Here is a 26,893-nt window from a genome sequence, read left to right as displayed (position 1 = left end):
TTGTGGGTCTTTTTGCCTCTCCAGATAATATTTAGAATCAGTTTGTCAATATCCACGAAATAACTTTCTGGGATTTTGATTGAAATTACATTGACTCTATAGATCAAATTGGGAAGAACTGACATCTTGACAATATTGAGTCTTTCTGTCTGTGAACTTGGAATATCTCTTCATTTATTTAGTTCTTCTTTGGTTCCATTCATTGTGGTTTTGTAGTTTTTTTTCTTATAGATCTTATACATCTTTTGTTAGATTTATACCTAAGTATTTCTTCTTTGGGGGTGCTAATATAAATGGTATTGTGTTTTTAATTTCCAGTTCCACTCATTCATTGCTGGTATATAGGAAAGTGATTGGCATTTGTATATTTATCTTGTATCCTACAGCCTTGTTTTAATTGCTTATTAGTTCCAGGAGATTTCTTGTTGAATCTTTTAGATTTTCTGCATATACAATCATGTCATCTGCAACCAAAGAAAGTTTTATTAATTTCTTCCAAATATGTATACTTTTTCTTATCTAATTGTATTAGCTAGAATTTCCAGTACAATGTTGAAAAGTGAGCAGGGACATCCTTGCCTTATACCTGTTCTTAATGGGAAAGCTTCATATTTCTCACAATTATGTAAGCTGTTAGCTTAGTGGGGCATTTGTAGATATTCTTTTCAAGTTGAGGAAGTTTCCATTTATTCTTAGTTTCCTGAGAGCTTTATCATTAATGGATGTTGAATTTTGTCAACTACTTTTCCCACATCTAGTGATATGATCATGAGATTTTTCTGTTTTAGCCTGTGAGTGTGATGGATTACATTAATTGATCTTTTAATATTGAACCAGCCTTGCATACCTAGGATAATTCCTACTTGGTTATGGTGTATAATTTTTTCTGCATTGTTGGATTTGACTTGTTAATTTTTTTGAGGATAGGATTTTTGCATATATGTTCATGAGTGATATTGGTCTGTAGTTTTCTTTTCTTGTAATGTCTTTACCTAGTTTTGGTATTAGGATAATGTTGGCCTCATCAAATGAATTAGGAAGTATTCTCTGTGCTTCTATGCTCTGAAAAAGATTGTAGAGAATTGTTTTAATTTCTTCCTGAAATGTTTGGTGAATTCACCAGTGAACCCATCTGAGCCTGATGCTTTCTGTTTTGGGAGGCTATTAATTGTTAATTAAATTTCTTTAATAAATATGGGACTATTCAGATTGTCTGTTTCTTCTTGTATGAGTTTTGGCAGCTTGTGTCCTTCAAGGAATTGGTCCATTTCATCTAGGTTATCAAATTTGTGGGCAAAGTGATCATATTTCTTTATTATCCTTTTAATGTCCATGAGATCTGTAGTGATGTTTCTACTTTCCTTTCTAATAATAGTGATTTGTGTCCTCTCTTTTTTTCCTTAGGAAGCCTGTTAAGAGGCTTATTAATTTTTATTGATCTTTTTAAAGAACCAGCTTTGGTTTCACTATTGATTGCCTGTTTTCAATTCATTGATTTCTGCTCTAATTCTTATTATTTGTTTTCTTCTGCTTACTTTGGATTTAATTTGCTCTTTTCTGGTGTCTTAAGGAAGAAACTTAGATTACTGACCTTAGATCTTTTTTAATTTGTGCATTCAATGCTATAAATTTCTCTAGTCACTGCTTTTGCTGCATCTCATTTTTATAAGTTGTGTTTTTATTTTCATTTAGTTCAAAATATTTTAACATTTCCCTTGAGATTTCTTCTTTGACTTGTGTTATTTAGAAGTGTATTATTTAATTTCTACATCTTTGGGGATTTTTCAGTTATCTTTCTGTTATTAATTTCTAGTTTAATTCTTGTAGTCTGAGAGCAGATTTGTTGTGATTTCTGTTCTTTTGAATTTTTTATGGTGTGTTTTATGGCTCAGAGTATATTCTACCTTGGTTGAATGTTCCATATAAGCTTGAGAAGAATGTTTATTCTGGCGTCATTTAATAAAGTAGTCTATAGGTACCTGTTATGTCCAGTTGATTGACGGTATGGTTAAGTTTAATTATGTTTCAATATTTTCTGCCTACTGGATCTGTCCATTTCTGATAGAGGGATGTGGAGGTCTCCATGTATGACAGTGGATTCATCTATTTCTCCTTGCAATTCTCTCACTTTTTGTCTCATGTAGTTTGATGCTTTGTTGTTAGGTGTATAAATGTTAAGGATTGTCATGTCTTTTCAGAGAATTGACTCCCTTATCATTATGTAATGCCCTTCTTTATGCCTGATAACTTTTATTTGTTTCAAAGTCTGATCTGAAATTAATATAGATACTCTTGCTTTCTTTTGACAGTGTTATCTTTCTCTGTCCATTTACTTTTAATTTATATGTGTTTTTATATTTAAAATGGGGTTCTTATAGACAACATGTAGTTGACTCTTGTTTTTCCATCCACTCTGAACAGTCTCTGTCTTTTACTTGGTATAATTTTGCTTCTTCATTTCAATCTGGATGCCTTTTATTTCTTTTTCTTGACTTACTGTACTTACTATAACCCTAGTACAGTGCTGAGTTGAATAAAAACATTAAGAGCAGACATTTCTTTATTCAGTACTGGATATTTTATATTTGTAGAAAAATTATTGAGATTTTTTTTCTAGGATGCAGTTAAGTTATTTGGGTCTTACTTTGTAAGGTGGGTCAGAGCAATGTTTATTTTGGAGCAAAGGTCAGCAAACCATGACCTGTTTGGCCACATCTGGCCTGCCACCTGTTTTTGTACGACCTACAAGCTAAAAATGGTTTTTTCATTTCTAAGTAGTTCACGAATAGTCAAAAGAAAGATATTTTGTGACTATAAAAATTATATAAACTTCACAGTTTACCTTCCATAAATGAAGTTTTATGGGAACACAGCCATGCTCATTCATTTTATGTATTATCTATGGACGTTTTCCTGCTACAATGGCAGAGTTAAGTAGTGGCGCCAGAGACCATATGAACCACCAAGCCTAAAATATTTACTACCTGGTCCTTTATATAAATGTTTGCTGACTCTAGTCTAGAGGTAGTTTACCTTGGTACTGAAATAAAACCATTCTGAGTGCTCTGCCTGATTTCTTTTGAATTATGAGGTGACCCAGTCAGTGGGAATATGAACTAGACCAACCCTGTTTGCACTCAGAGGATCACTCTCTCTAACCCATTCAGGTGGATCTTACCCTAGCCTAGGTTAATTTCCTCACATAAAAGCCCCTGATCAACACTCTGTTGAACCTCAAGATGGACCCTGTGCAAATTTCCAGGGTCTTCTCTCTGCGTAGCTCTCTCCTCTCTAGTTCTGTGTCCTGCATACTTTAACCACCTTGACCTATTTGATTCTTCTCAATTCATGGAAACTGCCTGGCTCCACCTGGGTTCCTCCATCCCCACACCACAGCCTGGGAACTGTCCCAAGGCAATAATCTGAGGCAGTCTAGAGCTCATCTCATTTGTTTCCCATTTCCCAGGGAATGTCCTTCAATTCCTGACATCCGAGTCTTGAAACCGTTGTTTTATATATTTTGCTTGTGGTTTTGTGTTTTTCTTTTCCAGTTGTTTTAGGCCGGAAGTAAATTTTGTCAGTCAATCCATCTTGGCCAGAAGCAGAAGTCTAATTCTACTTTGAACTCCCTTTTTACAGTGAAATTATCTAGTAAATGAGACACTGTGCCTCCCTTATATCTTCAATTCTACATACTTCATCCATTGTTATACTTGAAACAAAGTGAAAAAATTAAGAGCAACACAGCTTTACACATAGCATAACCATTTGTTTGCAGTGCTTATAACTCTTCAGGATTCATGGTTCCTGAAAAGCGTATCTTGCTAGATAATACTAATGATTTTTCTGGCATTGTTGCTTTTTCCAGGAAAAACTGTTTTCATTTAGGAAAAATATCTCTGTCACTGAGAAGGTGCTACATTTAGAGATTACTGTACCTGCAAGTTTTTGTCATTGAGTTTCCAAAACAGAGCATCCTTAATGAGATGCTCACCCTTTGAAAACCTCTTGGCCTTTGTAGTTTGTTGGAAGGGTGGGAGATGAAGGAATTGAGTAGGATAGCAGCATGTATTGTAGGTCAGTTTGTTTTTCTACTTTTACCTTTGTGTTTTGAAATGCTATATCCCTGTTTGCTTTCCTAGCAAGCTTATTTTCAAAGATAAATATAAAAATGGAAGTAATCTTTACATAAAACCCTAATCAGCCTTCCTCTGCCTCAACTTGGTACCATGCTGAGGTTGCTATGGCTTTGCTGCATTGCTAGGTCCTGCACTAGATAAAAATAAGGAACCATGAGGGGTCATTTTTAACTTCCTTTTGCCCATAGAATCTGTTAGCCTTTCTGTACTTTAGTTGACCCTTGGAAACACTTTGAAAATCATCCTAAAATAACAGTTTATTGGTAGAACTTAGACTCGAGGCAATGAATGCCTTCCTTTCCTAACTTAGAAAAGGAAGTATGCCTCATGACAACTTGTTAGCCAATCTTGGTTTCTGTATTACTTAAGCTGTAATTGGAGGCACAAATGGACATCAGGCAGTACTTGGGTGAGGTGATGACAATCACTCGATCACTTCAAAAAATCTCTGAGATAGAACAAAAGAAGGTAACCTTCTGATTAGTATAGACCCTTGTCTCAGTTGATGGCAGGCCTTGGAGAAGGTATGAAGTATCGTTTACTCAGGAGGTCTCTGTTAATAGGGTTTCTTAATTAGCTCCATCTAGTCTTACCATTATTCTATAAATGTTCTGTCTAGATTCTAGCAGAAAGTTGCATATTAATTTTGGATTTCTGTGTTGTTAGGCCTCTAAATATTTTCATGTGATAGGGATGGTATTTAGTCAGACTCCATTTTACACTGGTAAATCTTAGTGCTAATCTTTGAACCCTTGCAATCATTACTTCACAGACAACTTTCTTTGAAGATAACCCTTTCTTGTAGCTGTCACTTTTATCAGGATTGCTTTACTAAAATCTCAAAACAAAAACAAAAATAAAAACATCTATGCTTAGACGTCGCCCTGAGTCTTTCTAACATAGTGATTAACTTTATCCAGCTAGACCTAATCTTTTCCTTTTTAGTTCCTTACTGCTCCTCATCCAGGGAGAGCTCCTATATGTTAAATGTGAGAATTTTTCATTGCTTCTCTCTGGGTACCAGACAATACAACATCAGCTATTTTTCTACTATATAAACTCAGAGGGCTATCTTGTATTGACCAAGAGCCCTTTCATATGTCTAGCAGAGACTGTATTTCTTATTTCTACATACCTAGAGGGCCCTCTAGTCATTCCTCGATTTAAACATCATTTATTAAGTACTTGCTCTGTGCCACCAGTTGGGCTCAGATCTAGGACAAAGACATAGGAAAAGAGGACACAGCCCCAGCCCTTGGGGCCATTGTCATGTGCTCAGTCAGAGGCCTGAGGTTGCAGTTCTTTGGAATTTCCCTCTGTTTTATTTACTTGTTAAAATATCAATAACTTTTTGCTGTGGAAAATTTCAAACATGTAAAAGTAGGGAGACTAAGATAATGACTCCCCTATACTCATCAGTTGCTTCAGCAGTTATTAACTCAGAGTCCATCTTGTTTCACCTACATGTCTACTCACGTAGACATGTAGGTGAAACAAGATGGACTCTGAGTTAATAACTGCTGGATTATTTTTGAAGAATATCTCAGACATTACTTCATTGGTGATTATTCCAGAATATATCTCTAGATTATGTTTTTAAAAGATAAAGACTATTTTTTAAAAACATAACCACAATGACATTATCACCCATAACAAGTTAACAATAATTCCTTAATATAATCAAATATCAGTCAGTGTTCAGATTTCCATGATTGTCCCATGACTTTTTTTTTTTCAGGTTGTTCAGTTCAAGATCTGTATATAATCTGTACATTACAACTCATTGATATGTTCCTTAAGTTTCTTTACTAGATAGGTACCTTTGCCAACTCTCTTTTTTCTTGACAGTTTCTTGGTTGGAGAAACAAGGTCATTTGCCCAGTAGTTTCCCACCATCTAGATCTTGCTATTTGTATCCCCATATATTAAAATATTCCTCTGTCCCACATATACTTTCTGTAAACTGGTAGTTAGATTTAGTGGCTTAATCAGAATCAAGTTTGTTATTTTTGACAAGAATATACAGTATGATGGCTCCCTTTATTTTTAATCTACAGCCACCAGATAATCCTCCCACAATCATATGACATTGGTTAGAAGATGGTTTTTCTGAATATCTAAAGGTAGAAAGTCACCGAACACCTGATTATTCCAAAGAAATTTTCAAAAAATGATCATATTAGTTTTTTTTTACTATCATGATAAATTAGTACAAACTTAGTGACTTAAAATATAAATCTATTACCTTATAGTTGTGTAGACCAGAAGTTCAATATGGGACTCAGTGGGCTAAGATCAAGGTGTTGGCTGGGCTGAGTTCCTTTCTGGAGGCTCCAGGGGAGAATTCATCCTCTTACCTTTCCACTTTCTGGAGGCTACCCACATTCCTGGGCTCATGATCTCCTTCTTCAGTGTTCAAAGCCAGTAAGTTGTATCTCTCTGACCCTACTTCATGTTTCCCTCTGACTGCAGCTGAGAAAGGTTCTGTTTTAAGGACTCATATGATTACATTAGGTCACCTGGATAATCCAGAATAATCTCCCATCTCAAATTCTTTAATGTTAATCACAACTGCAAAACTCTCTTTCCACGTAAGGTCATATATTCACAGACTCCAGGAATTAGGACATGGACATCTTCAGGGGGTCATTTTATGTAGCACAAAGGTCATCCTTTTTTAAAAAACTTAACAATAAATAAATAAAACCCCACAAAAATATCAAAAAATATTAAAAAATGACAAAAATTAATAAAAAAAATGAAATTGAAGAATTATTAATAGAGTATGGTAAATTGCAAATAATCATTTGTGATATAATAACTTGAGATACGTGATAGGGTAGGGCAGATTACAGTAATGAGCTATTATTATGATGTAGTGGTTCTGCACAATTCTTGATTGTTTACGTTTTTGTGAGTAGCAGCATTTTGTTTGGTTTATTTTCTCTAAAATGATCATACCATCTCCCCTTAGAGATGCTGCTTTAGGACTTGGAGAAGCCAGGTCATCAACATGATTGTTATATACATGGCATCTCAGTTACCTATGTCTTTGGATTATGGAATGAAAATTTACTGTAGCACTTAAACATAGTGAAGAGGTGCTAAATTTTTATAGAAATGATTTGAGTGGAGCAGAATTTTTAGCCTTCTTTCTGTTTTGCATTAGAGAGATAACCTTTAGGTAGTTAAGTTAGACAGTGAGTCAAGGCTGAGAGAAAAGGGTGCAGCTGAGTTATTTTTCATTCATAATCTATGCCCTTACTAGATAAAGCAACTTCATAACTTGATTTTCCTTATTAACAGCAGTAGAAGAATCTCCTTTTCTCTTTTTAGATTGTTTTACCTTTTAATTCACATTGACACCTGATTATCAGTCCTATATATAGATTATTTTTGGTATGTATTTGGAATTTTACTATAATATTGGTCATCCTATAACAGCACAAGGTTGATGATAGATTTATCTTGGAGGCCATCCAAGAAGTTGTTACTAAAGACCAAAAAGATCTCATTATAAAGTGATTTTGCTATAAAATGGTCCCTTAGAAAGATCCCTGGGGACAGCAGTTCATTTATATAGTTTAAAAAGTACGTAGTGTCAAAAAATGTCACTAAGGGGTTCTTACCTCACACCATTAGTTTAAATAAATTCCAGACGAATTAACGAGTTAAGTGTAAGGAAAAAATATAAGTAAATGTTAATGAGATCTTGGATAAGAAGACCTTTGTGATTTCTGCTTTTGTAGATGTCTCTTTATGTGAAGCAGTCATTTAAAAAAAGCCCATGAACAAATGAAGCTGCAATTGGCATATTACCCTCATCTGCTATATTGCTTGGGTAGAAAGAGTCATTAGATTGAGCCTCAGAGTGTTCTTCCAAATGCACTTGAAAGCAAAGGAATAGGTTCTTAAAAAGAGATCACTGAGACTGCCTAGTTAAAAAAAAAAAAATCAAAAATCAATATCAAATTTTAAATCTTGAATAACTTGAGTTTTCTTTTTAAATTTTCAAAATCTAGAAAAGTAATACATTTTCAGTTTTAAAACAAATGCTATTTTATTGTTTATTGTTTTGTGTCCTGCTTTTGTACTTAATAACATGTCATGGACTTCTTTCAACATCAAAATATACGTGGGCAATATCACTTTTAGTGGCTATATATTGTTTTACTTTATGAATATACGATACGCTTTTAAACAAATCATTGTGTTTGGGCATTTAGGTAGTTTCCAGTTTTTCACTATTATAAATGTATCAGTGCAGGTCCAATCAAGAGAAAGAAACTTGAACAGGAAAAGTGTAATATACAAAATTATTAACTATAACAGGGAATCTGAGTAATGAGGTATTCGCTGGCAAGAAGTAAAGAGAACAGAAATAACAGGTAAGATGTAATGTCCCTCAGGCCGAGGTTTGAAAGCCCAAGGAAGTGCCCCATGTCCCCAGGGCTGAGATGCGGATCTTGTGTAGGACAGCACAGCTGGCGGGGATGGGGGTGGGGAGGATGGTCACTGGATTTCAGAGAAGTCACTGTAGTGCACAACTGGAATGTACCCTCATGGGTACTGGGGAATACTGTTCATGGAGAAGTGTCTAAATGAAAGCCCTCTATTATAAAATTCTCCAAGGAAGCGGTGTGTCATGAGAATTTGGTGGCCTTGGGGTGCCCCTGGCCACTGTACACTGAAGGAGCTAGATATTGAAGAAGCTGTGAGCACTGCAGGAGCCTATCAAGAGAGCAAGCTGAGGGCAGGAAACAAAACCCTTTTTGTAATGTCTTTTTAGTCCCCTCTTCTGACAAAGCTGGCAAAGGAAAAAATATTTATAGGATACAGATCCATTTTACAGAGCAGTCAGAAAAGGGTGAATTTGGTTTGGAGCTAAAAGACAATAATCTTCATAACCAGCACAGGAAGCAGTGTTTCAAAGGATATCCTTGTATATGCATCATTACATACCATCTGATGTTTTCTTACATACATTCCCAGACATGGAATTAATGGAGTAAAAAGGTAGGCACAGTTTGCTCTCTAGAAAAGTATATTAACTATCCTCCTGTGATGTAGTACTTAGAAGCATCCTGTTCTTCACACTTTAGTTAACCATGGATATTAGCATTCTTTTTCATTTTTATTTCCTGTCTATATCCTTTGCCCATTTTAAAAAGTGGAAGATTAAGTCTTTCTTATTTATTTGTACATGCTCTTTGTGTATTAAGTATTGGATAATTTAAATGTTTATGTAGTCAAATCTTATATTCATTTTTGATATTTAAAAATTTAATTCATTTGGAAATTGTTTTAGTTGAAGGTATGAGGTAGGCATTTAATATTTTCTTTATTTTGTCTGAATAATGTTAACTGTTTTTCCTCTCTTTCCAACTGATTTAAAATGTTACTTTTATCATATACTGAATTGTGTTATAGATTTGGGCGTATTTCTAGACCTTAAATTGTTTTCTTTTGGTTTTTAGTTAATTATTTTACTTTTTTTTTTTACAGAGCAGGATGCAGGCCTCGATGCCCTTTCCTCTATCATAAGTCGCCAAAAACAAATGGGGCAAGAAATTGGGAATGAGCTGGATGAACAAAATGGTAAGAACACGTCTGACATTTACCAGATTTGCCATTTAGTATGAATACTGAAGGCTTGAATATTTGTTAAATGATTTTAATATTACAAAACATGCAAAGTGGTTGAATATCAATGGATTGTTATATTTAATTCAGTTGAGGATGGTTTGTGATAGATTTAGATTGTAGTTACTAAATACTGTGTAAAGAAATTTGATTAAAAAAATTCACAGTTATCTGTAGCTACTTTTAAAAATACTTTGTTTTGTGATCCATTTATTCCAAGAGATTTCTTTTATGTGTAATATGGTGAAATTGCTCAATGCATTGCATACTGACGTGAGGCACACCAGAGCTGCGGGGACTCCATGTCATCTACATGCCTGGTGGAGCTGGCTCTTCTTCCATTATAAATACCAGGCTGCTGAGCAAGAGTGCTTGAAGATTTTTATTCAGGGCTTAATGTGATGAATCTAGTTGGAGATAGATTAATTTGCAAACCACAAGCATGATGGCTTGGGAGAGACAGAGCTTTAACTTGAGAGCCCACCCGAAAGGCTCTTGTGTTTGAGGTGTGAGGCCTGAGGGTACGGGAGCCTGAATGAGAGTTGGAGAAGAGAGGATGGAGGTGGAGGAATGATGGTGCTTTAACTGTGATGGACACAGTCAGGGGAATTGAGAGAGTCACTGATTTGTGAATGGAGATCATAAGTCTAGTTTGGACTTGTCCAGTTCGAGAGGCCAGTAACAGATCCGAGTCGAAGTGTTTAGTAAATGGTAGGATATATGGTACCAGTGCACAGTGAGAGGACAGGACCACAGATAAGAGATATGAGAAGCTTCAACATAGAGGTGATGTGTGAAAGTTGAGTTTCAGTGAAGCCTCAACTACGTGCTAAAGACTTTAATCTGTGTCATTTCATTTAATCAGAACACTTTAATCTGTGTCATTTCATTTAATCAGAGCATTACGAAGGCAATATTATCTCTTGTTATAGATGAAGCTCAGAGTGGCTGAGAGACCTCTTAATGGCACATCACTTACACATGATAGAACTGAAATTCTAACTGAGGTCTTCTGATTATAATGTGACTGACTTTTCTACTGCTTTAGCTTCCTCTCTAAGGAAGACAAAGTAGGGAGCTAAAAGTAGAAAGTAAGAGAAAGTACGAATTTAGTTTTGGTCATAGTACCATGGAGGCTCATGGTGGAATGGCTTTCAAGTAAAGATATCATGTATGAGCCAGCATGGAAGCCCCAGGAGTAGGCAGATGCTCATTCTGGAGGGAGGGCTGCCCCTGTCAAAATTGTACAAGTAGTACTTTTCTTGATCTCTATGAAGAATGAGTTAATTTCTTCCCATAATACTATTCCATTTATCTACCATAAATAAATAATAAATAAGTTATATCTATCATTCATCATAAATAAATAGATTATAAAGCAAATGGAGTAACTATCTTAACAATCCTTATACTGGTTTTTAGTAGTTTAAGTACAGAGAGGAGGGCAATTTAGTCCTTTTCCTGACGGTGCTAATGTGAACGTGCTAATTCATGTATTTGTATGTAATTCAGTTATTGGCCAGTTTCTTCCTTGAAAGACAGTATTGGTAAGAAAGTTAGCTCTGTAGAAAATCTGCCTATTATATGCATTGTTCTTTATTCCAAGGAAATTTAGCCTATTCAGTGGCTCAGACTAGAACGGACACTAGCTACCATGGTGAATCATGTCCATTTTATGATGTGCTTAGATAAGCCACTGTGTAGTAATCTATGGGTAGATGGTTCACACTTTAGTAAAGTGACTTGCTGACTTCCCGGATGATATCACCATACATTTTTCCTGCATAAGCAATCATGCCAGCATGTCCTTATCTTATCTTTCATCTAGTTCAGTGGTTATCATACTTTGGTGCATATTAGAATCACCTGGGGAGCCATTAAACCTCCCAAAAGCCCAGGCCAAACTTGAGTAAGATTCCTGTTGTTATTCTGACAAATTATCACAAATTTAGTGGCTCAAAACAGCACTTACTTATTCCCTTATACTTCTTAAGATCAGAAATCTGAAATCAGTTTCGCTGGACTGAAATCAAGGTGTTTCTCCAGAGGCCCTGGGGAGAATTCATTTCTCGGCCTTTTCGAGCTTCTAGAGCAACATTCCCTGCATCCCTTAGCTCATGGCCCCTTCCTTCATCTTGAAAGCCAGCAGTGTAACATCTTGCTTCAGTTGTCTTCTTCTGTGTCAAATCTCTTTCTCCCTCCCATTTATAAGGACACTTGTGATTACATTTAGGCCCCAACCACATAATCCAGGATAACCTCTCAATCTCATATCCTAATTAATTAATTTATAAGAAAAATTTAATTATAGTTGACATACACTCTTCAATTAGTTTCAGGTATACAATATAGTGATTAGATATTTACATGACTTATGAAGTGATCACCCCAATAAGTCTAGTATTCATCTGATACCATACACAGTTATTACAGTATTATTGACAATATTCCCTATGTTGTACTTTACATCCCTGTGACTGTTTTTTATAGCTGGCAATTTGTACATCTTAATTTCTTCCCCTTTTTTATCCTTAATTTACCAACACATGTGCAAAGTCCCTTTTACCATAGGAGGTAACATTCACAGATTACAGGGATCGGGATGTGTGTACGTATTACTCAGCTACCACATTACTTTCCTAAACTTCCAACATGAAAATTCAGCTGAAGGGCTCTAACAGACCTTTACAATGATAGTTCACTGATATGTGTATGAAATCTTTGATCATTTTGTGTCCTTCATGGAGCATAGTTGTTATTTTCTAGCTCTTTCACAGGACATACTGGTTTCCTCCATGCCAGTATTGATACCGTTGAAACAAGTGGTCTTCCTTGTTGCCTTGGTTTCTTTCAGAAAGCAAGGAAAAGCACAAAGATTGACAGAGAAACATCAAAAGGATTGGCCAAATCTGGGATATTTGAACATCAAAAAAGAATGATGAGGACTGGCACATACTAGCAGAGATTTGTGAAATAGCTATTTTATCCATCAGAACCATGCCTCTATAGTTCTTCTTGGTGCTGACTTTAAGCTTTGGCCAATGCCAAAATTAAGTCTCAGAAACATCTACTTTAGTCAAGTCAATCCCGTTCATTTTCTTGTTTTGCATTCTTTTCCAAAGGCCCTATCCTCTTGAGCATGAACTTATGGAATTTTTCAGTAAACCAGTATCACAGCTCTTAGTTCTGGAACAGCATCTTAGTAGTCTGACAGGAGCCCTTTGTGCCCAGCCATCCATACAGTTCACCTTGTACTGAAGGGCACTAAACTCTGTGGTTCCATAAGGTGACCTCCTTGGTTCTGCTCTCTGCTCCTCACCAGCTCCCAACCCCCACATCCAGCATACATTTAGGTCTCTCATTACTGGCATTGTTATTTAACTGCTACTCCTTTTCCTCATTAGGCTTGGTCACTGGCATGTGAGCAGGATAATTACTGGTGTTGGTCTGACCCTTTTTAACTCTATATGAGAAGATTGGAGACTGAACTCCTAAATTGATGTTAATTCAACCCTTCAGCTTTGTGGTTATGTTCTAAATACAATGTATTTTGTTAGTAAGATTTTGATACTTGATTCCAAAATGGCCTGACTGGCCTTTATCTTAGCCTATTATTTCTCTCATTTAATGAAAACCAAGAGAATAATCCAGTAGGTTAGTAAATCAAATAGAGATATTACAACAAAAGTGGCATCCTTCTCCAGTGTCCCAGACTCCTTATCACACATTCGGGTCACAATAAAAATCCAGATGGGAGTGCAACCCTGTTCTGAACACCTATAGCTATAACTCTTTTGATTTTGACAAAAGGAATTAAGGATAATTATAGCCCTAACAGGGATATAATTTTTATCCTTAGAGAGTCTCTCAGTTCCAGTGAAAGAAAATGGCTGACTCTGCCCTATTTCTGAGGAGCAAATGTGCACATCAGAAAACCACCAGCATAACTGCAATCTCTCTGGGAGGCCACCACAGAGAAAACCCAGCTTATTTTGGCAACTAATAGAAAAATACCTCATGTTTGTCTATGTGTACATATGTATACATCCAGGTCTAGAATGAAGATGAGAACTGGGGAGGCGTGTAGGAAAAATGAAAGGATGGGGTTAAAATGTATGATTAGAAGAGTTTCTGTCTGTGGCTAGGATGGCAGATGTGTATATGTATAACTATGTGGATGTTCTTCTGTGCATGTGTGTGATTTATATCTAATGTGAGCGTATGAGAAGCAATATAAAAGTATAGTACTAAATATGTTCTTAGTATATTCAACAAGGGCACAGGTTCTCAAACTTGACAGCACATTGAAATCATCTGGTGAGCTTTAAACAATACTGATACTTGAGCCTCATCCCTAGAAATTCTGATTTGATTGGTGTAAAGTACTGTGATAGGCAGGAGAGTGCCCTCCCCCGCAAATATGTCTACATACTGGAACCTGTGAATGTGTTAGATTACATGGCCAAGGGGCATCAGGCTGCAGATGGAATTAAGGTTCCTAAATCAGCTGACCTTAAATAGTGATATTATTCTAGATTGTCTGGGTGGGCCCACTGTAATCACAAAGGTCGTTAAAAGTGGCAGAGGGAGGCAGAAATTAGAAGTCAGAGTGATGCAGTGTGAGAGCGACTCAATCTACTGTTTCTGGCTTTGAAGATGGAGGAGGGGGCCACAAGACAAGGAATGCGAGTGACATCTAGAAGCTGGAAAAGGCAAGGAAATTTAATTCTCCCCTAAGGAGAATTCAGCCTTATCAACACCTGGTTTTAGCCCAGTGAGACTCATGTCAGACTTCTGACCTCCAGAACTGTAGGGTAATAAGTTTGTGTTGTTTTAAGCCACGACGTTTGTGGTAATTTGTTACAGCAACAATAGAAAACCAACTCAGGTTGGGTCAGTGGCAGGCATGGTTTACTTAAGATCCCTGGCTGATAGAATAGCCACCATTTCAAACATTGCTGGTCATTTTGCCAGAAAGTAAGAGAGTTCTAGAGGGCCTTGTTTCTGCAGTTAAATTCTCTGGCCCAGAAGTTACATGTCAATTTCATTCCCAACTCACTGGTCAGAGGTCATCATGTGCCCCCACCTAACCACTAGGAAGAATAATCAGACCGATATATCTTATTGAGGGGGACCAAAATTATTGGTTTAATAGCACAAATGAATATCACAGGGGCAATATTTAACAGTTAAAGGCCAGACTGCCTCTGATGCGTACTAGCTGTGTGACCTTGAGCAAGTTACTTTCTCTGTCTTAGCTTTCTTGTCTATAAAATAGGAATTTTAATGCTTATTTTATAGTGTTATGAAAATGAAATGGGATTTGTGTAAAGCTCTTAGAATAGCGCCTCACACATTATGAGCACTCAAAAAGTATTTTTTTATTATTAACTCTGTTTATTCACAGTACAGACTTTTGGTCAAAATAGTAGACTGTGCTAACGGCAAAAATCTCCCCACTCCCTTTTCCAAACACATGGAAATGTTAGATAAAATATTTTTAAAAATTGGTTTCCAATTCTTAGTTGAGTTTGGAAGCAAGAAAGAGAGTTCTCTAGGTGTCAGAAATGAAGGCACAAACATATAGCCGTGAGTGGAATTGAAGCCTCGTAGCCCTCAGGGGAAACTGAACCAGATATGTACCTCAGGGCCTAGCATCTAACACCCACACAGAGATGAGAATTGGGTTGTGGTCGCTCTGAATTGTGAGGGGCTGAAATGGGCTCTCCATAGAAAGCCAGGAGCTGGGAAATGGCAATTTTATGGGAAAACTAACTTCCACTATCCCCATCCAAGAATGAGATGCTCAGTTAGGCCACCCACCTTGGGCCACAGCCACCCTTATATTTTTAACATGCATACCTAAGTTTACATTTTTCTAACAAAGTCTAAAGCAAATAAATATCACTGAATAAATCAAATTTAGAATTCTTAAACTTTCCCTCAAATTCCTCATCTTTCATGTTGTTTTAAACTGAAGCTCCCCCCTTTTTTTTTTACAGTCAGTATTTTATTTAGATTTACCAACATGTTTTACTGATTTCTGTTAAAATTGTTGTATACATTCTACTACTGAGCTCTTCTAATTGATTTTTTTTTAATTTTGAGAACTCTACTTTTAAATGCCAATTAAGCTTTAATGCTCACAATTGCTTTTTTTCCACAGAAGTATGTTTTTAAAGTTGTAAAATCTTTTAAACCTTTCAATGCTACTAGTTAGAACTTAAAATTTTTACTTCTGTTCTTTGCATTATTTCTCTTTTCTCTCAGTAAAGTTTTGGTTCATCTCGATCTTTCCCTTGTATGCTTTTATGGGTTGAATTATATCTCCTCAAAATTCATATGTCGAAGTCCTAATTTCTGAAACTTCGGATTGTTACTGTATTTGGAAATAATATATTTAAAGAAGTAATTGAATTAAAATGAGGTCATTAGGGTGGGCCCTAATCCAATACGGTTGATATCCTTATAAGAAGAGACAATCAGGATATAGACACATCCAGAGGGAAAACCATGGGAAGACACAGGGAGCAGATGGTCTAAAGAGAAGGAGGGACTGCAGAAGAAACCTCAAGCTGACACCTTGATCTCGTACATCTAGCCTCTAGAACTGTGAGAAAATAAATTTCTGTTGTTTAAGACACCCTGTCTTGGTACTTAGTTATGACAGCCCTAGCAAACTAATATACATACAATGGGCTTTTCCTTGCATATTTGCTAATTCTTCATTGACTTTGTATTTCTAAATTAAGGACCATGTCGATGAGTATAGGCAGGTGGCATAGGCTTTCTTTGTATTTAGGTAGGTTTATTTACGCCAAAACCTTCTTTCTTGAATGGTTATATACTCAGTATAAATGGGGAAGGTACACCAGTAGGCAGGGGTTTTTTTTTTTTAGGGTATGTGGTTAGGTAGAAGAAGACAGAAGCCAATCCAGGACACTTTGCTGTAATCTTTACCCCAAAATTACACAGGTAAGAACTTTAACCTTGGGGTGACATCTTTTATATGTTATATTTCTTTTCTCCCCTTTGTTTATCCTGGAGGCTCTTTTTTGACTCATTCTCTAGCCTGGACACCATGGCACTCCCCAGGCAAACCTTCTTCTCTAGAGAAAGCTACTCTGGTGGCTCCAGCTGGGAGCCAGGACTGCAGACTACAGTCTACACAGGACAGGGCTAAGGGCCAACTGGCTCAAGTGTTTTGTAGACAACTCTCTACTCAGATGCTCTGATTCCTGCCTGACAGCCACTTCTTTGTAGGCATTTTTGTGTCCCCATAGCAATTGACTCCAAGCTTGGAGCCTCTCCAAGGTTCTATCAGGAAGAAAGAGCTCCTGTCTGTTACTTTAATTTTGTATTTCAAGTTGCATTTTTTTTTTCAGTTTTGGTTTACTTGTCAATACAGTCCCAACTATCTTTGTTTTTTAAGAAAGACTTTTAAATGACTCATTCGCTGATAGCACTTCTTCATGTTTTCTGTGCCACCATGGATTTATTCTTTCAAAATATCTTTTCTGGCATTTCATTGTGTCTTGGGGAAGAAGGGGCAGCTAGGTATGCTTACTCTACTGTCTTTTTTATGAGGTCATGGTATTATAGAAATTGTTTTGCTGAAACAGCTAGTATTCTGGAAGCTTCAGTTAAACAAGTTTTTAATATAGTCTTGTTTTCTAAGGCTTCTGTGATTTGAGGGCTTCTGTGATTTTCTAGGGCTTCTGTGATGTGTTTATACGTGAATTCGCCTAAAGATAAGACAATTAAAGATATGGAAAGTGATTATTTTCCATGTGCTTATGGTATTAAATACTTGGTAAATATAAAATCAGTTCTTTATCAGAACATTCATTATTTATCTCTAGGAAGGAGCTAGTTAATAGAAATGGGGGCTGCTAGGAGAGAGAGAGAGAGAAACTACAATTATGTCATTCCAACAATTGTGAGACACCAACTGGGTGTCTAATAATTTAAGTCAATTTTGACACTGTTTACATGGAGTTGATGTCAGATTCCAGGTTTAAGGGCTTAGACTCAAAAGACTTCCTTGACTCTAGGTGCCAGCTGCAAGTCCCAACTATCCCTGAGCACGTCTGCCCCACTAGCTATAAATACAGAGTTCCCATGATCCCCCTTCGAGATTTAGTAATTTGCTAAGATGACTTACAGGACTCAGGAAAATGCTGTGCTTATGATTACAGTTTTGTTATAAAGGATACAAGTCAGGAAAGCCAAATGGAAGAGGTGCATAGGGCAAGGTCTTGGGGTGAGGGTAACCATAGAGCTTTCATGCCTTCTCCAGGCACGTCGCCCTCTCTAGCATGTCACCCTCTCCAGGCATGTCTCCCTTCCAGCACATCAGGGTATTCACCAACCTAGAAGCTCTCCAAACCTCATTGTTCAAGAGAGTTTTTGAGGCTTTATTACAGAGGCATGATTGATTATATCTTTGGGCACATGAGGAACCCAGCTTCTTTGAATTTGCTGACTCTGCAAAAATGATATTTAGACACATGCACAGTGTTTATCATCTGGCTTTGCTGCTAGCTTTTAACTCTGAGGATGAAATAGGTTGGGCCCACTTTGGGTCACAAGGACTTGTTTTACCCTTCAAGTCTAGTGCCTGCTTTACCCCTTTCTTCTAGACCTACATCTTGGTCTTCACCCTGGCCAGTCTGAGAGGCCATCTAATGAGAGACAGGCAAGGATTTTCCAAAGGAAAAGCTGTGGAAACAGTTGTTAAGGAAAAGGGCATTTATCCTCAGGCCCCAGAACAGCTGGCCTAGGTGATTCATCAGGCTTCCTTTCCCTTGGTCTTTGCTGCAGTCCCTATTCTACTTCCAAGAGGGAGGCCATCAGGCCAGCTGTAGCAGTTGAACTGGAGAATGGATGACAAAAAAGCAAGCCAAAATGAGAGACCAGAAAGGACCTCAATAGAAAGGCCAAGTGATCACAGCTGCAAAGAGCAGGTCACACTGGAAGCTCAACCTCCTGCCACTTTGGCCCAATGATAATATTGTTGCTCCTCCTTGGTGCCTTTGCAGGGAAGGGAAACCTAGAGCTCTTCTTGGAGACTGTGTTGGGGTCCTGAAGACCACCCCCAGGTTTGGCGATTTGCTAGAAGGACTTATAGAACTCAACATATATTTACCTATTCACTAAAATTTACTTATAACCCCCAAATTAATACTTGCGGTGCTTTTGTAATTATTCACAGACGTGTAAAGAGGTGAAAAATTTGAATGATCCATTGTGCACGTTCCCAGCCAAGGTCAAACAAGGCGATGCTCTGCCTTTTAATTTTTGCTCTCATACAGAGATGACCAAAGGATAGAGACACCAGCTCTGGGGCCAGTTGGATGGGGTTTGAATCCCACCTCTGGCTCCTGTTAGTGGGGCGGCCTCACACAAGTCATTTAACACTACTGAACCTTGTTTTCTCTTTTGAAAAATAAAATAAACTCTACCACGTTGAGTTTTTTTTAGGATTTAAGGTATAGTCTATGTGAGATATATATGTGTGTGTGCATATATACACACACATGTACACATACATATTTTCTTTAGGAACAAGGGTTCAGTATTTGCTAATTTGGGGTTCATGGTGACTTGATAGAACGTAACCACCACAAATAACAAGAATCGACTCTAGTTATACTCATGGTTATGATTCATTACAGTGAAAGAATACAAAGCAAAGTCAGCAAAGTGAAAAGGTGCATGGGGCGAAGTCAAGGGAAAACCAGTGGGCCTCTTCCAATGACGTCACAGTGGATGTACTTAAATCCCCCTACAACAACTTGTGACAACACCTGTGAAGAATGCTGCCGCCCAGGATTTTTTGAGGGTATTGGTCACAAAGGTACCCTCTGCCTGGCATGTTCCCAAATTCCAGACTCCCAGAAGGAAAGCAGGTGTTCAACATAAGCCATATTGTTTATACAACTTAAGAACAGTTTTTCATACTCTTATCACTTAGTGGTGAGAATCCTCCTCAAATCCAAGCTCCCAACTGCCATCTAAGGGCCAACTTTGTAAGCAGGCACTTCTGAGAAAAAGCAGTTAGGCCTGCTGTGTTTTCTTCTGAACAGAGGCCTACACCAACTATGATTTATTTATCATGTTATTACATTTCCCTGTAATTAGAGGGTCTATGAAAGAAGGAAAACTCTGGGTTCCTGAGGAAAAAGTAGGAGTGTGCTCTTCAGAAGGAAAGGGATATAGAAAAAAAGTAAATGCCATTGAAGACAGACTTCACTCTCCACAGTTTTATCTAGAATATTTGAAGGCCAGGTCCACTATTGAAAACCTTTAGCTGAGCTTGGGTTCCTTTTAGGAGTCTCAGAGAATATGCTCTTAAAAGTGGAAGTTTAGCATATGGGGTGGTGAAAAGGATTGAAGAACTTCGGTAATAAAAACCAAAGCAGCAGGAAGGAAGTGGTCTGATTAGAACCAAGTGCTTCGGCAGGGAAAGATAGCACAGAAAAGGAGCTGAAATTGCTGAGCAGTAGTTTCAATTGATTTAGAATCTTTAGAGGAGCTGGAGCAGGAAGGTAACGGGGTCTTGACAGTTTATTTTGGGTAGAGACACGATGTTCTCTTTCCATCTCGACAGTCCTGCCAGGAGAGAGAAATCTTAAGAGACAACATTTTGAATACAGTGATAAAGACATTTTATTTTATTTTATTATTAATACAATTGTTTAAACTATTTTAAACCAATCAACTTTAGGAACTAGAGTGACATCAAAGGCAAAAGTGTTCTGTCAGACAGTTTGATTAGTTTGAAATCCATAAACACAACTTTAAAAAATTTTTATTGTGTACCAAAGAATTAACAACTGGTTAGAGTATGTTTATAATGAGCTTTTGAGTATATTTCAGTGGTTAAGGTTTATATACTTATGACTGAGTGAGCTTAAGGAGACCCCAGTGTGTCTCTGTATGTCTTGGGGTTGTTTGGGTAGGATAATTCAAATCTATACAGAAGTGACCCTCACTTCTGTCTCTGGATTCACTCCTTACTCATGTAGGATTCATGCTAGTAAATTCATTCTAAGCCTGGCCAGTTTCTAGGGGTGGGAGAGGATGTCCTACATTTCAGAGAAGCGAGAGCATGTGGAAGTCACGGTTCGGGACACCTCCACACCTCTGTGCTGTTTTCCTTTTCTCCTCCTCTTCCAAAGTGAGTGCTTCTCCAGAAAGCTCTTTCCTCCCACAAGTAACTGGAGTGCTCTTCCTGCTCCTCAAGGAGAAGAGAAAGGTCTTCCTCCGCTGATTTTTTCCAGTTGTGGTGGTGTCAGTGAGGGAGGGAGTGGGTGAGTGCTCACTCTGTTCCTTAGCCCTGGAGGAGGGGAGCCTCTATCTTTATCTTTACATTATTATTAAATCTGGACAGTAGATGCTATGTTTTACCTCAAAGAGCCTGCAGCACAGTGTTAGTGATTGCTTAAGCTTGAGACTCAGGCAAATTACTTAACTCTTCCATATGCCTCTTATCTCATTTTTTAATGGGAAAAGAATAATTCTCATCTAGAGTTTTTGTGAGGGTTAAATGAGATAAAACCTATAAAGGTCACACTGCCTAGCATATAGTAAGTGTTCAACAACTGTTTGTTGTGGTTGTCATCGTGATACCTTGTGCTTGGTAGGTGGTTAGTGAAGGCAGAGTTGAGATTCCACTGGTTCTCATGGACCGTTGGGTCGCACCGCTGTCCCTGTTACCCCTGTAGGGCTGAGGGAGCTGGGAGGAGGGCAAACTGGACACAGGTCTATGTCACTTTGTTGTTGGAAATGAGTGTGAGGATTTAATATAATTATATCTTTTAGGATGAAACTGGCTAGGAATCTGTAATACCTTTTTTGAGTTTTTATTGTTTTTTGTAGAAATCGAAGAGTTGGCAAATGTCTCTCCAGTGCTTATTTCCATGCTCTGTGTTGAAATGTCAAAATGTTAGTTCTTCTCAGCAGTCAAAATGTCTTTCATCTTGAAAGTAGTACTTAATTTTTCTCCCAAGGTGATTAATGAATTTAGTCCACTCGGGAAATAGATGCTCCCCACATGTTTTCCAAGACCGTCCTGCTCAACCTGTACATATTCATGTTTTAATATTTCTTCCATCAGATTTTCCCAATTTTTTTAACCCTTTCCTATGAACTTCAGGGCATGAGAAAAGGGGGAGAGAATACTGAATAGTATGGTGGTTAAGAACAAAGGCTTTGGAATTGGAGAGACAGCCTCCCCTACCCCACCCCATTCTCTAGCTGTGGGACCAAGAGCAATTTACCTAATCTTTCCAAGTTTTGTTCCGCATAGACCAGGGATGATAACAACTACCTTATGGGCTGTGAGGACTAAACTAAATAGGATCATGCATAGGCAGTATTTAGCACAGTGACTGCCCCAAGATAAGCCCTGGAAGTCCTCAGTGCATGGCAGCTCTTGTTATGGTGCTCAGATACCATAGAGCACTATTCAGTTTTTCATACTCTGTGATGACAGGCGTGCTGCTTGAAGAAATGTTTGAACTCGCCTTTTTGAAAGTTCAGTTTCTCCAGGTAATCCTGCACACCTGTGATATGGCTGATCTCAGAGTATAAATTTCTCCACTGCACAACATTTCCTTTTCACCACGTACAGTTCATTTCTGATATTAGTCACTGAACTTGGAACCTTCTGGTTTTGATTGGCTAGTCAGGGTTCACTGAGGCAAATTCTTTCCTGAGATTGCTCCATATGTTCAGGAAAGGGAGTGTTTGTGAGCTGCACAAGCAGTAATATAGACACGAAGCCAGAAGACAGCAGTATGTTGCCATTTTCAGCTACTCCCAGAGGACAACTGGGCAGGATGATTAATATTTTAGCATCTTTGTTCTTTCTGTTTAGTTATAACACTAGAGCTGTTTAAATCACTCTGAAAATAACACGCCTGACATTTCTCCGGTTTCAAAAAAACCAACAACCTGAAGTAATAATCCTCTGCCTATTACTGAGGAAGTGTTTTTGGTGAGAAAGGAGAGAAAATTGCATGACTTAGGGGAGAAAAATAATTTTGAATAGCTTCGTGGTGGAGAATACATTAAAACCTGAAGAGCCCAAAGGCATGACCAAAAGTATGTTTTTAAGAGGCCACGATTGGCATAAGAGGGCACTTGTGTTCCATAGCTAGTCCCTGTGTCTGGCTCTGCACTTGTCTGGAACATTTATTATATGCCCTCTTTTGCCACTCTTCACTTAAGAAACACACTTGAAGTTTTTTAGCACTTAGAACCCTCCAGGAATCTCAGTATTATACTTAGTAAGTACCAGAGACCAGAGATCATGGTTCGATTTCATATTTAAATACCTTTCTTCTTATGTTGTTTTAAAGTCTAAAGGCAAAGTTGTTCAGCAGTCACTTATTCAGCCTACTCTGTGTAGGCATGAAGCTAAATTCAAGACTTTAAGGATTATACCTAGCAGGAGACTTATTACATAGGTGTAAACATTTGCCTGTGTCATAACTATTCTTAAAATAATTGCACATCATAACTGAAAGATCATAATTGCAGATCATAATTTCAATCCATCAGCATACTTTTCTATTCATAGGAATGTCTCAGAAAATCTATTAATAAAGCAACTCTTTGATAATTGCCTCTTGCAGCTGCTGATTTTTAAGAATCAGAATAAAGAAAGGTATAGAGCATAGATGATAACTGTCTCAAAGCAGAATATTTCAATCTTGTGATAAATAAAATATTTGACTTTGAATTAGGGAGTTAACATTATTTTATTCGGAGGAAAGAACTTAATACTAAAAAAAAAGTTTCTTAATGAAATAGATTCCAGTGATACCTTTTTTTTTTCCATCAATAATTCTGTAGTAGAATTGTTACTATGTATTGAGTGCCTGCTGTGTTCCAGAAATTATTCTTCCTGGTTTACGTAAAGTATTTTTTTAGTCCTCATAGCAACCCTGTGAGTGGCAGTGCTATTCTCATCTTACAAGAGAGAAAACCGATGCTCAGAGAATTGAATACTTGCTGCATAGCAATAAGGTAGCAGAGTCCACTCGAGCTGTATACCATTCAGCCACTTAGGCCTAGGGATATGTTCTGGAATGGGGATTCTTTGACAGTAATCCTCAGTGAGACTCTCTTCCTCTCTCTGTAGAAGACCAGGGAGATCTTGCTTCACTACCTTTAGGGCCTAGGTTGAATGGATAAGTTCTTTCCTGGGCTGTGGCACAGATATCCATCCGGTCCTCATCTTCTGGTGCTTGGGGAGTGTGGCTGACTCCTCAGCTGATACATTTCCCTAGCTAGTTCTTTGACTCTCTTTTTTAGCTAGTATTGCCCCAGTGTAGAGGAATCAGGAAGGTGCCTCAAACAATCTCTCTCTACACAGACTCCTTTTATTAAAAGGAACATTGTTCCCAGATGATTGTTATTTAGGTTTCATTGTATGTTTTATCACTTCACCTTGTTTTTTTCTTGGTAGAAATCCTTGAAAGGGAAAAGAGCTTGGGGTTAAATGAGGTTTTGTTCTCAGTTTAGTCACAAATGATCTCTGCTTTGGTTTGCTTAACAACTGTCATTAAGCTACTAGGTTAGTTTTCTTCATTAAATCTGCTACTTTCTCTGTTGACGTCAAGTTTCCTTATATGAAGGCCTAATGCTCTGAGCTTGCTCTCTGTGTGACTAAGGAGGCTTACTTGTGCCTGCCTCTAGTAGAACCAGCAGCCACTGTGGCATTTGTTCCCCCAGAATCCCTCAGCCACTTCCTATATACACTACTGACTCTGCAAATTCACACTCTCTCCGTACATTTCGATCTGAGTTTCTGGCTATCCTTTGGGTTTATTGCAAATCTACTCTTAATGGGAATGCAAGACCATCTCTGGGTTAGATTGGCTACTGTTTCTATTTCTGGCTCCCCAAAAAACCCTGTGTTAATAATTTCCTAAGCAGGGATGTGCCAGAATCTAGGGTGGTGGTAGGTGGGGTTGTGTGTGTGCCTTTGGAAAAAGTTCCAGGTAATTCTGATACACAACCTCTCGCCATCCTATTGCCTCTGAAAATCACCCCTCACCGCTTTGATCTGCATTGCCTCCACTCCTCCCAGTGTGGGATTCTGTGGATCACCTTGTATTTTGGATCGATCCATATTGTTCGGATCTGTCAGGAGAGATGACATTTTTTTCAGGATCTGTGTACTTGGTGAAAAATATGCAGTTCTACTTTCAAGGAACTCTCATTTTAGTTGGAAAGATGACTATTTATTAAAAAAATAATTATACATTGCGATCAGAGCTGTCATAGAGGTAGGAAAGGCTACAAAGCTGTGGAAAGGCTACAAAGCAGTTTTCTCAAAATCAGAGATGGGCAGCACTTTTCTTTCCTAGGCTGTAGACTCGGGGCAGGGCAAAACCCAATTTATGGTGATAATTTATTAATTTAATCTTCACAACAACCTAATGAGGTAAGTACTGTTACTACCCCTACATAGCAGCTGGGGAAAGTGAGGCTGAGTTGACAGTTGTAACTTGTCTAAAGTCATACAGCTGCTAAGTGTCCAAACTAGGATTTGAACCCAGATCTGTCTGATGACAAAATATGTTCTTTTCCATTATACATATTAACTGCCTCCCTACATGATAAAAATAAGTTGTGAATTTAGTCACTCTTTAAAAAAAAATTTGTAATACGAATACGACTGTGTTCTTGTCCACTCCATACCCTCCAAAAAGGAATGGGAGTGATAGCAGCATTTAAGAATTTGTAGTGAATGTTGTGATGTTTTAGTAGATGGAGGAAACAATGCAGTCCAGAAAGCTAAATGAGCAGCTCCAAAATGCGAAAGCTTTTTTTTTTTTTTAAACCATTGTTTACTCTTGGAAGCCCAAACATCTCCTTTATCATACAAGGTGTTTGATAAAGGAAATGATTATATTACTCAACCAGGAAATGATGAGGCTTTGCCACTGATACCGCATGATAATTGCTCATTGTCCTCTTTATTAAGCTTTTGTCTCTCAACTCTAAACACACCCTTGTGAGCTCTCTTTTGTGATACAGAAGGTGGCAGTAGGTGCGTTACATTTCTGCCTTGCCAACTGGCTTCCTACTAAGCTCCGCCCATAGGGAGTTCTAGAAGGATGGAGGACAAAAGAGACAGGGACAGGCACCTTCCAGTTTGTTTGCTGTCTGCTTACATCACACAAGCAGTGCTTCTTCACCTGGGCAGCAGCAGTTCCTTTCTAAAGCAGCAGCAAAATTCAGTTTGCAGTTCTTCAGCACTTACAGACTCTGCCTTTTTGGGTGTCTTTTAGACACTGGCACCTACTAAGTAGCACCTCCTCCTCAGAAGTCTGAGTGTCATTTCCATAGCGCCTACCTCCAGGCTCCTAATTTTAATAATTTTAACTTCTTTGCTACCTGTACTGCTTCTATGATACCTTAGAGTCACGTTTTCACCCTTTTAGTTACCTAGCTAATAACTTTATATCTTGTTCACAATTCTTTATAAAATTCTCTGTTAAAATAATTGGTCATTTCTGTCTCCTGATTGGATCCTGACTGATACATCTGTAAAATTCAGATTTCTGGTGTGTAGCTTCCACATCATTTCATCATGTCATTGTCTTCATCTGGGAGAGCAGTCGTCTAAGCAGCCTCTAAGGTGTGCTCACACTGCATTGGGAATCTGGATTTATGACAGCCTTTGAGGAGCAAGAGTGTGATAACAGACTCGCAGTTAGGACTTCTAGTCTGCTTCCTAGCAAGCTATAGGGTGGGCTTCTCAGAGTCATAATTACTTGTGACAATACCCATAGTACCAAAGGGTCTTTTTTTGGAAGAGAACAATGTATTTCAACCCAACTCTCTTGTCTTAATAACCAGCATATCTATATCGACATCTACATTTACATATAAAATAGTGTATACAGAAGTACCTATAACTAGAATAAATAGTAAAATTCAATCCGAGCTTCAGTTTTCTTGGTAAAATTGGGTGAATACTTCATAGGGTTGATGTGAGATTAAGCAAGATGACATGTAAAACATCTAGCCCAGTTCTGGACCTTTAGTTACAGGTATTCTATGAGTAGTAATTATTTCCCCTTAATGGC

At 37.8% G+C, this 26,893-nt stretch overlaps 1 protein-coding gene across 1 annotated transcript in view; it reads left to right on the top strand.

Moving 5' to 3' along the window:
* Positions 1-26,893, top strand: part of STX8 (syntaxin 8) — a 142,581-nt gene that overhangs the window by 58,661 nt on the left and 57,027 nt on the right. The window contains exon 6 of the mRNA XM_023529944.1: positions 9,645-9,737. Within this exon, the coding sequence (XP_023385712.1) occupies positions 9,645-9,737 (93 nt within the window). The remainder of the gene's footprint in view (positions 1-9,644; positions 9,738-26,893) is intronic.

The sequence above is a fragment of the Pteropus vampyrus genome, unplaced genomic scaffold (genome assembly GCF_000151845.1).
Source record: "Pteropus vampyrus isolate Shadow unplaced genomic scaffold, Pvam_2.0 Scaffold44, whole genome shotgun sequence".
In the NCBI taxonomy this organism is placed as follows: Eukaryota; Metazoa; Chordata; class Mammalia; order Chiroptera; family Pteropodidae; genus Pteropus; species Pteropus vampyrus.
The sequence above is the reverse complement of the archived record's forward strand: the minus strand, read 5'-3'. Positions and strand labels throughout refer to the sequence as shown.